Raw genomic sequence first — 13,408 nt, 5'->3', positions numbered from 1 at the left:
ATAGATATTGAACATGATGATGAATTCATGATCAACGAAAGATGAATGTATTGATATTTGATATCGATGACACGACCGAAACAGAACCAAAAAAGAAGACAATAAGAATAGTAAACCGAAAGAAATGACTCTTTATATCTAGACTCTCGTCTCAGACCAATCCCACCTCCCCACCATCTCCATCTTCTTCCAATCCAGCGAGGTACATTCCAAAATCAAAGTTTTCTCCAAATGCAGCCAAAGCATCGAAATCGCCTCCCTCCAATCCACCCAACACACCGGCACCTGTGGTGTTTCCAAGTAAACTGAAATCCATCAGATCTCCCGCACCAGTACTACTGTTGTTATTGCTGTACGTGTTCGTATTCGTACTTGAACCGTTCAGGGAAATGGTAGCAGGTGTATTAGTCGTAGTTGCAGATGGCGGCGAAGGGGTTAATCCATGTGTAGATCCAGTGGGTAGATTCGTATCTGTCACGTTTATTATGGCGTTGTTGGGCGATGGGTTGAGTGATTGTGATTTCGGTGTAGCAACTGCATCTCTCTGTGAACAGATCCCACCGACATGAGAATCAGCGATGCTCTCTAGTGGATCGAATCATTTTCACGGTCAAAGAGAAAAGCGATGACTCACCAACAACTCCTCTTTAGCAGATTTAGGCGTCTGAGCCGTCTTCACCTGCCCTTGACCCGCCGTACCAGGTTTGGGCGTAGTAGTCCTCTGAGTGGGCATAGCAGGACTTTGAGGGGGTAACATCGTTCCAGCCACACCTTTACTCTGATTCCTATCTCTGCTCATTTGTTGATTCTGAGATTGAGGTGGATTTCGAGGGGACGCTTGAACCTGCTGGTTAGGGTGTGGTTGAGCAGGCGATGGAGCATCGATAGAATTCCCAGACATAATAGGTGTATGAGGTTGGAATCCAGGTGGTAATGTTGATCCATTAGCCAACTGACGCATAGCTTGAGCTTGGTCTTGATGCATCTTCTTCTCGTAAGCCATTTTGGCTTCCTGCTGCTGTTGTCTCATAGCTTGCAATTGAGCCTCATTTCCTGCTAACATACCGCCAAATCCTTGTTGTTGAGGTGTACTAGCTGAAGCTTGAGGAGTCATACCTTGATTGTAGTTGACAGGTGTCTGAGCACTCTGACTCCCAGGAAATGGACTAGGTGCAGCAGACCCGGAATTACGTCGCATCCTCTTTCGATCAGGTGGTGAGGCACCTCGAGGTCCAGAGTTGGAAGCGCTCGAATCGGTTTCCTGCATCGCTACTCCGTCAAAGGACGGAAGCATACCGTTGGGTCTGATGACACACCCATTCAGCTTTCACTCGAGTATCACTCAAGAAAATATGACTCACCTCTGCATGGCACCACTCGCTACTCTCGCATGAGGTCCTTGCCCTTGCATCTGTTGAGGCTGACCTTGTCCGACCTGACCTTGACTCTGCGCTTGAGCCTGAGCCTGAGCCTGAGCTTGCATCATTTGCTGTTGGGCAAGATACTGCTGTTGCTGCTGTTGCTGCTGTTGCTGTTGTTGCTGCTGTGGAGTCTGGGGCGGTCCCTGTTGCTGTGGTTGTCCTGGACCCGGTTGTCCAGGTTGACCCTGTTGACCCATCTGTCCAGGCTGTATCGCCTGTCCATTCAGACCCATCATCGCTCGACGTTGATTCTCAGCTATCGTCATTCGATATCGATTGATCAGGCGTTGCTGAAGTATTGCGTTCCAGCTGATCAGCACGCGCGTCTGATACATCACTGTATTGTCAAACTCACCTTCTCACTGTCATCCATTTCTTGAGGGTTCTTACCGCCCAATCCAACTTGATGAGCACTCTGACTCATGATCTGGGTATTGATCGGACCTATACCCAAATGTCCCCACATCTGAGCAGCGGTAGCTTGGATCTGTTGTTGCTGGTTGAAGAAGACTTGATCCCTCTGAGCCTGCTGCTCTCGCTGAGCTTGCTGCTGAGCCAAGATCTGCTGCTGGTGCTGTTGATGTTGTTGTTGCTGCTGGGCTTGTATAGCTTGAACTTCAGCTAAACTATGCTGCGCGCGCTGTTGAGCAGCTTGGACGTGAGCTTGAGTCTGTAACATCTGTTGTTGTTGAGCGGCAGTCATATGCTGCTGTCCTCCATGAGGTGGTGGTTGACCGCCGTTGACTGGACTAGCACCATTCTGAGGATGAGCAAATCCTTGTAGGGGTTGACCACCTGGACCAAGTTGCATCTGACCTTGCGTTTGACCTTGACCTTGTTGAGCTTGAGCCTGAGCCATCGCGTGCTGCTGCTGAGGCGTGAGAGCTCGCATCATTGGATTAGGCTGTTGACCATTCATACCCGGAGGAGGCGGACGCATGTTTTTCTGATGAGGGGAAGGCATAACACCAGGAGGAGGTTGCTGCATCATGTGAGGGGAGGGAGCGACAGGTGAATGTGATGGTCCAGGAGGTGCTGGAGGTGGTTGTAGTCCACCCACATGATGCGGTTGGCCTGGTTGTTGTTGTTGCTGTTGCGCCTGAGGTTGAGGCTGTTGACCTTGATATATCGGATGCCCAGCTTGAGGGGGTCTCTGAGCAGGAGAAGCAGCAGATGGTCCAGGTTGAGCGAATCGTTGAGCAGCTTGTTGTTGCATCATCGCATGTTGCTGTGCGGCTTGTTGAGCCTGCTGTTGCTGTTGCTGTTGCTGTTGCTGTTGCTGCTGTTGTATCTGCTGTTGGACCATCTGAGCAGCTTGTTGCTGAGTCATACCATTGGCTTGAGCGGCCGCCTGAGCCTGTTGTCGCATGTTAAGAATTTGTTGGGACGATATCGGTTGACCTTGTTGAGGTCCAGCAGGGTAAGGGCCAGGTTGAGGTTGCTGAGGCTGCTGCTGCTGTTGTTGTTGCATGTAACCGCTGGGTCCTATACCAAGCTGTTGATTCCGAATATTCCGTAATCGGGTCATTGACTGATAGAACACTGGTCAGAACTTATGGCTCGGTTGGTGTGCCGAGTTCACACTCACCTCGTTGTATATCGCTGGATTCATAGCTCCCTGTGCTCCCTTCCCTCCGCTGAAAACATCCCAAAACACGCACCACCACCTACAAGACGTCAAGATGAGCAATATACCTCAATCGACATCGTTGAAACTCACTCGTGCAATACTCCCTCTCGAACATTGATCGGTACACCTTGTTCAGCCAATCCAGCTTCCGCATTGAACTGAGCAGCAGCCGCTGGAAAATTATGTTTGACTAGATAATCATGAATATACAGCTTGAGCCTGATTCAGAGCGGAACGTTGATGTCAGTCATCTCCTGATTTAGAAGGGTATCAAGACGAAAGAAAGGCCTGCACTTACATGCTCTCGCTATCCCATGACCGTTGACCCATCTGACTCTGAACCGAGCTACCCGCTCTCGACATCGCATACGCATCCTGATGTTCCATCCCAGCATGCTGAGGCGGCTGCATATGCTGACCTGCTGCTAATCCGTTCAACCCAGGCTGAGGTTGACCGGGTTGCTGAGCGAGGTGTTGAGGTGGTTGTTGAGGTTGACCTCCTGGCTGAGGTTGTAGTCCTGGATGCTGTTGATACCCCGGATGCTGTTGTTGAGGGTTCATACCGGGTTGTTGAGGTGGTGGACGTACAGCCTGAGGATGAGGATGAGCAGGAGGAGGAGGTTGCCTCATCTGACCTGGAACGGGTGATTGTCCAGGTTGCATACCCTGTTGTGGTCCACCTGGAGGTTGTGGTTGAGGAAGGGGATAATGTTGAGGATGAACACCTCCAGGAAATCCTTGGTGGGCGAGATGGGGAGAAGGCGAGGGATGATGGGGAGAAGGGGGGACTACAGCCCTGGGCTGTTGATTCTGCTGTTGTTGCTGTTGAGCTTGCACGGCTGCAGCTTGCTGAGCGAGTTGTTGCCTCTGCTGTTGCTGTTGCATCTGCTGCTGCTGCTGTTGTTGTTGTGCTGCAGCTTGCTGAGAAGACATGGCAGCTGCATTCATGTTGGCTTGAGGTGGTCGTACGCTATATTGATGAGGATTAGGAGGACCATTAGGAAAAGGTTGACCTGCAGGTTGTTGACCTGCAGCAGCAGCGGCCATCTGCATCTGCATCTGCTGAGCGTGTGTAGGTTGACCCTGCATAGGCTGCCCACCTTGTCCACCTTGCATGTGACCGAAAGGAATCTGCTGTGAATTTTGTCCAGGATGGAGGTTAGGAGGAGGGGGATGAGGTAAAGCCATGATGATGGTAGTGATGGGATAGTCGATCTATACCATTCAAAGTCAGCTGGTGATCTCTGATCGCTGATGAAAGTGAATGGCGCGTGATGGCGATTGGACAGACGAGAAGATAATCATCAGATTGTGGGAATGTTATAGCGAGAGAGTAACAGTGAAATCGTGATCAATTGCATATGGGCGCAACAAGAGAGTTAAAATGCACGATCAAGAACGAGAGTGAAGACACGTGAAGCGCACTACTATCACCACTACTCACGTAGGTGGACTATATCCATTCACTTTTTTCTTCTTTTGACTCCTACACCAAAATTCTTCTGAGCCCTACCTCCTCGACTACGATTCTACTGATCTCCAAGTCGGTATGAGAAGAAGAGAGAATTGATATGAGGATGAAGGATGAGGACGTATCCTTTCGGATTTTATCGATGTTCCAAAGTCGCGTTTAAGTGCGTTCTTCCAACGATCTTCGCCTAGAATCGTACTGTGTGAAATGGGAAAATGGGCGTTTCCAAGGTAGATGAAGGAATGGGGGAGACGCTGATCTATCTAATGTGGATGAACACACTGTGTTTTTGATGTCTTGGTGTTGTATTTTGACGAGTGGAGTCAAGTAGTTGAAAGATGTTTTTTGATATTGGTATTGATGGTGCTGGGATGAAGGCGGTCTATGCGGTAAGGTATTGGTATTATGCCCAAGTGTTGACTGTGCGTATCTTCACTGACCAGATGGGTTTTCTACCAAATCTTTCCGCTCCAATCCCTCCAAAGCGTCTAAAGGATGAATTGATGTCCCACTTGACTTGGTAGTCTTGTCTAAGAGATTGCACACGCTCTATACTAACCGCACCGACTTTATAGACTTGAAATCCGGATCACTTCAGGGCACACTTTCACGTATAAGATATCTTAACTGATCTAATCGTTGATTGTGTTTGTCTATTGTTTGTGTGTTGTGTGTATTCTTGTTGTGACCAGTATACACACAAACGCGATGTTTCGGATGATCTGATCAGTGACAGAGATATGATTACTGAGGTCGATAGATATGATCTATAGAGATGCGATGTGATATGATATGTGATGTGATATGGGCATATGATGAAGCACGGACGGTGTTAAAGTCCGGCTCAAAGGATGTTGGATCAAGAGGGGGTCCCGGTTCGTTTGATGATGTTGAGAGTGATACGTTCGTTAATTTCGAATTCAAATGGCGGAGCTCGAAATGACCCAAGGGTGTTAGATGGTATGTTGGACGTTGTATGGGGCAATGATGGGTAGATAACGATAGTAGACAGTGTAAGCGAAGGACCGAATTGAGGTACCACCTGATAGACCTGTCCGTCGATCAATTCCAAGTCAGGTTCCCCGCTGATGATATGTTGATGCTTGACCCGCACAGACCACTAAGATCGCAACATGAGATGGAGGAGTCTGTGAAGGTGAGATGGGTTGCGATGTGAGCTGGGATCAACAAGAAACCGCTCTACGGCCGAATTATGGTTGATTGGAGGGATGTTATCTCTCTATCTCAATGCTAAGCCGTCCTCTCTTCTGACCATAAACAAAGCCTTCGACTGCAATATACTGGCTGGACCAAACCGATATTGATGATTTATCGTATGTCGATATAGCAGGTAGCAACAAGAGTGTAGGTTGGTTTTCACTCGATCCAATCTAACTCCAAGTACGTCAAGCTCCGAATCCTCCGATAAGTGGATTCTGTTTTCTGATTGACACACTCTCACTCTTGAATCTAATGCGATTTTTTGACAATGATATTGATGAAGAGATAGTGGATGACGCGCTGCTTAGGATACGAGTATTGTCGCTAGATGTAGAGATAGAGATATGCTGGTTGTGTTGTAATGGATCCAGAGTGTTTTAGGTGACGTTCCAGAGGATAGAGTGAGCCAAATTAATCGTAATGAAGCTTAATCGGGGAGTTTTTCTATTATTGAGTCTGGATTTTTCCCAGGCTCCTCTACCTCTTGACTATGCTATTGATGATGTCTTTCGAAGAGATGATGGCGATGAACAATAGTATGTAGTATGATTTCGTAGCAATCAAGCTAGATACCCATATGAGCCATTTGCAGAAAGAGGAGGTCGAATGGTGGGATGGTTAGGGATGATTGGGGCTAATTTTAAGGGACTGGACTGATACGAACAACTTGTTGATTAGGCTCAAATGAAGACTGCAGCATGTTACGACCTCTATGGCAGTCACGTTGTTCGAAGTTGTTGATCCATCTTAGACAGGAGCTTCATGGATCATGCTCATGCATGCTTTACGACCTATCACTCCCTTGGTAGGAGCATTCATAATGTACTGAGATAGGATAGATGTATGGACGATGAAGTGTCCACATAACAAGGTTCAGAGAATGTTCAGGGTCTGGATCGTTCAGTAAAAGGAGAACCCTTTTCTTCCTTTTCTGAAACGAGCAAGAATCATTACAAGCGATTAGAAATCGATCCTAATGTTCTCTGACTTGTCATTACGAAAACTTGTTCATTCCTCTCGTTAAAGATCAGTCTTGATCCGCAAGATCGTACCTCGTGTGCGGCAACTCCATCAACCTTTGTACACCAGATGTAAAACGGATCTCTTACAATCATTGGCAAATATATGCAAGGAGAAGCCGAACAACATCGTGCTCATACTACTACGCACTCTTTATGCAGCTGCTCATTTAGTGTGGAGCTCTACTCGCATGTACGCTGTATCCATTGTCTATCTACTGTATAAGTGGACATCCGATATCGGTGTTTTATGAATGTACAGGTGATCGTCCTTTTTGTCACCCCCCCCTCCCCATGCATAAAAAAAAATCCCACGGAAAATTAAAAACAAATCGATCAAAACTTCCAGATGCGGAAACTTCTTATTCGGCACGGCCACCTTCGTCCACTAAATTCCCATTCGTCATGCCTTTGTGGCACTTGATGTTCAGCGCCGCTGATGTCAGTTGAATGCCGACTGGATAGTGGGACAGTGCGGGGTGGGAGATGGTGAATATCAGGTCAGCTGACAGGGAGGAGAATCGAGAAGGACGTCGTATATCTCAGAGATCAATGTGTGTGCGTGATTATGGCGAAGGTCAAGACATAGCTTGGTGGGGGCGATCACGATGGGATTTGGAGCAATGTGCAAGATATTTACTGTATCCTACATTGCGATTTTCACTATTCTACGGATTAATAACGAATGGTATGGAACGATTATCCTAACAAAACCTATCGTTTCTCTTCAGTACCGGTTGTATACACTGTACTGCTCTCCGCGTTTGTGATCTCCCCCTTATTCGTATTAGTGGCAGTGACGGTCGTACCAGAACTGTCCGCCAAGGTACTTTCAGCCAGCGAACGAACCAACTTTCTCTTTTGGCAGTTTATATTCCGTCCAGTAAGTAGAGTATGGTTCGACTGTACTAGACCAAGGTCTGACAATGTGAAACCCTACCCATCCCTTGGACACCTCCGCATCTCCACCAGTTATTTTGGACCTAAACCATTCATCCAATTTCGAATCTTCCGGTTCTGATTGACTCAACCTCTTGGAAGAGGGATTACATATCAACCTTCTTGTTCCTGTTCCTTCGTCTTTTGGCTCCTCGGCGCATGTTAGATTCCAATATGGATCATGAGGTATATTCTCACTTTCCAGCCTCTTGATTTCTCCTGATTTCCACCCCAAACACTCTCCACTCGTACAGCTCGTAGAGTGATAATAAGTATGATACTTATCACCTTTGCTCTCTATCCAACAGATTCCATTCCCTTTCGATCTATATACATACCTACTTTCTTTAATCAGATGCGATGTCTCATAACTCCTACCAGATTTGGAAGTTACTATCCTATCATATCTACCTCCTGATATTCCCAATTCAGTCACCATATCTCCAAATTCCGTCAGAGGGTCTTTGGAAGGGTGGTACTCTCCAGCTTCCACTCCGCGCGTTTCTATATCGTAAGATCGGATTGCTGCTGGTTTGCTTTCAGCCATGATTTTCCTGATTTGTGCTTTCGTGATCGTCCAAGTTGTGAGATCTCGTGAGCTTGTGATAACTTGTAGCTTAATGAGATGTTCGTAAGAAGAACGTCATATCTTCATTGAAAGGCTTATATATTTGCATAAAAGAATTACAACTCATATCTACTGCACTATATCGCATGTGAGATGATGTATCTCCTGCTACGAAGCTTACACATTTGAAAACGAATGTGATGAAAGGTAAAGCACCAAGCAGATTTACAAAGGATAGATCGAAGACATATCAGTCTTTTGCTATCCAAGGGGATACTCTTCCTTTTCATCAAGCCTTCGTGAATTTTGATTCGGATTTTGTCTGCACTCGTACAGCATTCTTTGGTGTGAGGGCTAGTGCTACGACCGAGCTCATGACCATACTGTGTTAGCCTTGTCCGCTGTTGCTTGTCCTTTGGTTTCTGCTGCCTTCATCGAGCTTCTAATCCTGACTGCAAAATGGACCACATTGAATTGTCCGAATAGGTTAAAATATCAAACATTACTAGAGGATGCCAGATACATCACCGAAATATACGATATCAAAACTACAAGCCATTTCCCTTTATAGGTCTGATCTGACGAGTGTTCGGAGATGTAAGGAGGATAGATGTGAGACGCTATCTCTTCTCGACTGAGGAAGATGCGCAAAGTATCACTTGATCCTATCATCTATCTGCAATCCAATATACCCATTATGAAAAGGTCCAGGGAAAAGAGTTCCCCGATGTGTATAGCGGCTGGTTTGGCCAAGAGATAGACTGCGTGCCTTGCGATAGAGAGTACTGTGCATCTATATTCTTTGATCTGTACTTTAGCACAATTTGTCTATATGCCCTGAATCGTGAGAGTGACTGAGTGGTAATTGAAAGGCTTCTTGGGGTGTTGACACGGATTGTACCTTTAAACTTAGGGAGGCAGTACACTTGTATTTGTGTCTCAGCCTCTTTGAGACAAGGCATCTCATGACGACAAGTGGCTGGCGATGGACTGGAAGAGGATGTACTGGTCGTCCGGTCAAGCCAAGAAGACGAAGAAGTCAGATTTGCTTTGCCAAAGGAGCTCCAGGATTGAGGAAAGCCATGGTAATGATTAGGCATCAATATATGACCAGAGCTCCCTAAGTCGTTCTCTGTTGAGCTCATCTTCCCCAGCTTTTCATGCACAGTAAAGCATTTTTGCCACTCGGGTATTCACAACCTTACCACGAGGATTTTTCCATATTATCCTACCTTGCGAGAGATACGGTTTACTCGACAGGATGATGGATTTGTCCTCAGCCTCCGCATCCAACTCCACAATCACTGGTTGGATTGCTTTTTCAACCTATGCCAACACAGATGACCAAGAGGCAAACAGCATTATGACAAGCTCAGAAGAGCTCAAGTGTAATTCTGACAGGAATATGTGGACCGACAACGATATAACGAACCATACGATCGCCACGATTTTATCTGACAATGATCACAAGTGGATAGAGAGTCAGAGATGCCGTGATTCCAGGAGCGCCGAATCGGTCATCACTAAGCACATCCATTTGTACCGACCTGACTTGGATCTATCCGGAGAAGAGAACGTCCGATGATGAAAGTGAAAGTGGCGCTGTTTTGGAGAACTACAAGGATGATTTCGACATTTCCAACAAATGGGCTGGTTCGCACAGAGACATCGTCTATCCCTGAACAGATACGTTGTCGACCTGGAATCGATCTTTGATCATCTCTCCAGGACATTAAAATAATTTTCGGGACGGTAGATCTGTTTGACAAATTTAGTCCCTGACGAGAATAGCATAGGGGAGTTCTTGCTGAAAAATCTTATCTAGTCGTTCAGATCTGTGGATCTGTGGCACACGTGATGATATCATGCCCTCACCAAGTCGTTGTTGCATTCGCTCGGAATGCTGTCTGAGCTGCGTGTCCTTTTATAGGATGTTCATTTGTTACTCACTTCGGCCTAGAGTAACGCCTAATAAACAAAAAAGGAGAAAAAAGGATCCCAAATGGTTGATGCCCCCGTACTCTGCCAGGTCACGCTAATGCCAGATACATTGCGACAGGAGCCCTTTGTGCCAAATCAGTAAGAACACAACTATATGTTATATCATGACACGGAGCAGGCATACCTTTCAGACATCTTTGATGACTTCGTTCTCTCCCTTCATGGGAGATGCTTCGAATTCTCCTTGCAGACCAGACTGGATGAGGGCTTCTTTTCCGGTATACAACAAATCACTCTATGGGATATGTATACTTATACAGATACCAAAAAAAAAAAAAAAAAAAAAAAACATATGCTCCCATCGTTCCTGCTTATTACCTCAGTAAACTTTCTATCGAAGAAAACACATTGCTTCCTGACACATTTCATCAAACTTTCGCTTTGTAAGAGATAATAAATCGCTGAACATGAGCGACCTACCCGAATCGTCTGCAACCGCAGCTACTGGCGGCGATACTCTCCCGACTCGACAGATATACAGCCGACGATGGTCCGAGCCCAAGGACCTAGAATCTTGTATACAACTAGAATACATCACACGGATTGCCAAGTCATCGACGCTCTACGAGGATCATATGGAAGCTGGGTTTTACAAATTCCCCGGAACTCGATCACACCTGCGGATTGATAAAGGTGCAATTAACCAAAGTACCATATACCAACCAGGGATGATGTTTTCTGGATTCACCATTCCGATCTATATCAAGCCTGGGCTCTCGGACGAGGAGAGGTACATTGAAGGATCTATCAAGGAGATTCTGCTAGATGAAATGATTGCTGTGGCTGATAATCATGACCATCCAAGTGTGAAAGAATCGCTTCGATCGTACAAGCGAAAGGACCGAGACCAGAATCTTCGATACGCTCATTTTTTAGTTTATCACACAATCGCATCGAAACTTCAGCATGATCACAGATGTGAGAAAACCAATTGTCTAGGTCATATGCACTTTGATCCAGAGGATGAGGAAGTTATTGACTGTGCGACAACACTTAAAAGTGGTAAATACAAGTGCAACTCCGATACCAACCTATGGGACGAGGACCCTGTTAATGGTGAAGTGATTACTGGAATCTTATCACAAGAACCTGCGATAGGAGATTACAGGATATTCGATCCGGATACCGGAAAATCTCTTATCGAAAGATCAGTTCATCTCTATCGATTTGATTTGGACCCAGAAGGCCAAGAGCATTATGATGACGAGAGTGATAGTGTCAGAGAGGAAGATCCGAATGAGATGGAGGTCTCCAAGAGATGTTTGGCGAGTTACAAAAAGATCGTTTACCCTTTTGAAGCACACGCGTGTTGTGACCAGACTCATCAAGCATAGCTTCTGATTGTTCTGCGAAGAATGAGATGGAAAAAAGATTTTGCACATTCAGTTGATAAATGCCTTTCGTAAATGTGATGATGATGCTACATGAAATCTATTCCGGTGCAGTAAAACACTTGATTGCGAATATGGTAGGACAAGAGGTATACTGACAAAAGTGTGTTCTGACAACTCTGTTGGTCCTTTGACCACTGTTCCTATGAGAGGGCTTGCACGATATCAACTCGAATGCGAATTGCGTTGGGTGCACCACCAAAGCAGATAGCCCACAATGTGCCACTCCTTCCTTTGGACGAGCTGTGGAGCAGTCTCATGAATGTTCGATCCCTCTTTTGTAGCTGATGAGACATGTCTTTGATCACAATATTCTCCTTACATACGCTTGCGATGCTGCTGGACATCACCAGCTACAGATGCCCTGTTGTACGGCAGCGTCCTTTCACAAAAGATGCGACATGCAACGTGACGCTGAAAGGTGTCAAGAAGCACAAGCGAAAAGGCATGCTCTGTACGTGACCTCGCTGATATGTATATCTAAGCGCACTGCTCATTTTCCAGACTATTCTGTCTTCGAACCATCTTATCAATCTGCTTCTAATCCTTCGGTTCGTTACCCTAAGCACTTCGCCACTGTGTCTTCCACCAATAAACTTGATCATAATCATGCCTCTAAGAAAAAAATCCTTTTCGAGTCACCTCCATCCCTACGTCGACGATCAACGGGTACACCGAAGGACGTAGATGGTCTGAGCCCCAGAATGTCACCTCCAATGGTCGTTCTCAATTCACTATGAGGATTACCAAATCGCCTGAATTATATGAGAAACACCTAGAGAGGGGGTTCCGTAAATTCCCAGCAACGTCTTCATACCTTAATTATTCAAATTCCGAATTGAAAGCGAAAGGTTGTAAACCCGGCATGACTTTTAGCGGATTTACGATCCCTGTTCATTATGGTGGTACTGATATGTTGGGTACTAATGAAGCTGAACAAAGGGCAATGGTCGGGTTATCGACCATTATATCAGAAATGTTTTCTTCCCCAGGTAGCTCACGAGCTTAGGATACAGCTAGACTGGAGAGATTGTTAACCTCACTCAATTCAAGGCTCAAGGGTAGCGAGAGGAGATATGCTCATTTTTTAGTGCATGAGCATGATGGATCTGAAAGAGTACATGACAACAATTGTCAAGAATTGAGCTGTCTTGGTCATTTCGATCATCTTACGTGTTTAGAATATTTTGAAGATGGACTCCAATCTCAATTTGAAGGTCAAGTTCTTAAGGAAAGTGACAATGATAAAGTGAAATGTTATATGACAAACGAAATCTGGACTGATAATGCTATATCAAGTGATATCATTAACCAAATCGTCAAGAGAGATCCTTCCTTTTGCAGTCGAATCATCTACGATAATAATGGTAAATCTCAGATCAAAAGGTCAGTCTATATGTATAGACCCGATTTATTTACTCCTCAAGCTGAAGATAATTACCAAGATGAGAGTGATAGTGTGAGTGAGGATGAAGGTGAAATGGATTTGTCCGATAAGATTCTGTCAGATAGCACGTATATATATTACCCTCTTACCGTACAGGAAAGCATCGTTAGCCTGGGAGATAGAGTGTATTGATAGTCATCGCACAGCCACACTTGGTAGTGAGTAATGAAGTCCAATCGAGACGGATAGTGTAAGTATAAGCAGTGGACCATTGAGTCAGGGAGTATCGTTATGCATGATGATGAGGATGAGATAAAATCCAATTGTACGCATGTATCGTTTGACAAGACCATAAGTACA

At 45.6% G+C, this 13,408-nt stretch overlaps 3 protein-coding genes across 3 annotated transcripts; 1 reads left to right on the top strand and 2 right to left on the bottom strand.

The window, feature by feature from the left end:
* Window positions 1-151: 151 nt before the first annotated feature.
* Window positions 152-4,239, bottom strand: L199_008622 (uncharacterized protein; the record flags this gene model as incomplete). The annotated part of the gene is made up of 7 exons (XM_064894301.1): window positions 152-544; window positions 635-1,304; window positions 1,362-1,711; window positions 1,777-2,952; window positions 3,010-3,088; window positions 3,142-3,270; window positions 3,350-4,239. The coding sequence occupies 7 exons, from the start codon at window positions 4,237-4,239 to the stop codon at window positions 152-154; spliced, it is 3,687 nt and encodes a 1,228-aa protein (XP_064750373.1).
* A 3,355-nt stretch (window positions 4,240-7,594) lies between these two features.
* Window positions 7,595-8,248, bottom strand: L199_008621 (uncharacterized protein; the record flags this gene model as incomplete). Its single annotated transcript, XM_064894300.1, has 1 exon — window positions 7,595-8,248. One exon carries the CDS (start codon window positions 8,246-8,248, stop codon window positions 7,595-7,597), a length of 654 nt encoding a protein of 217 aa, XP_064750372.1.
* Window positions 8,249-10,677: 2,429 nt separating this feature from the next.
* Window positions 10,678-11,604, top strand: L199_008620 (uncharacterized protein; the record flags this gene model as incomplete). The annotated part of the gene is made up of 1 exon (XM_064894299.1): window positions 10,678-11,604. One exon carries the CDS (start codon window positions 10,678-10,680, stop codon window positions 11,602-11,604), a length of 927 nt encoding a protein of 308 aa, XP_064750371.1.
* Between the last annotated feature and the right edge of the window lie 1,804 nt (window positions 11,605-13,408).

This window comes from Kwoniella botswanensis, chromosome 3, assembly GCF_036426115.1.
Source record: "Kwoniella botswanensis chromosome 3, complete sequence".
NCBI lineage: Eukaryota > Fungi > Basidiomycota > Tremellomycetes > Tremellales > Cryptococcaceae > Kwoniella > Kwoniella botswanensis.
The sequence above is the reverse complement of the archived record's forward strand: the minus strand, read 5'-3'. Positions and strand labels throughout refer to the sequence as shown.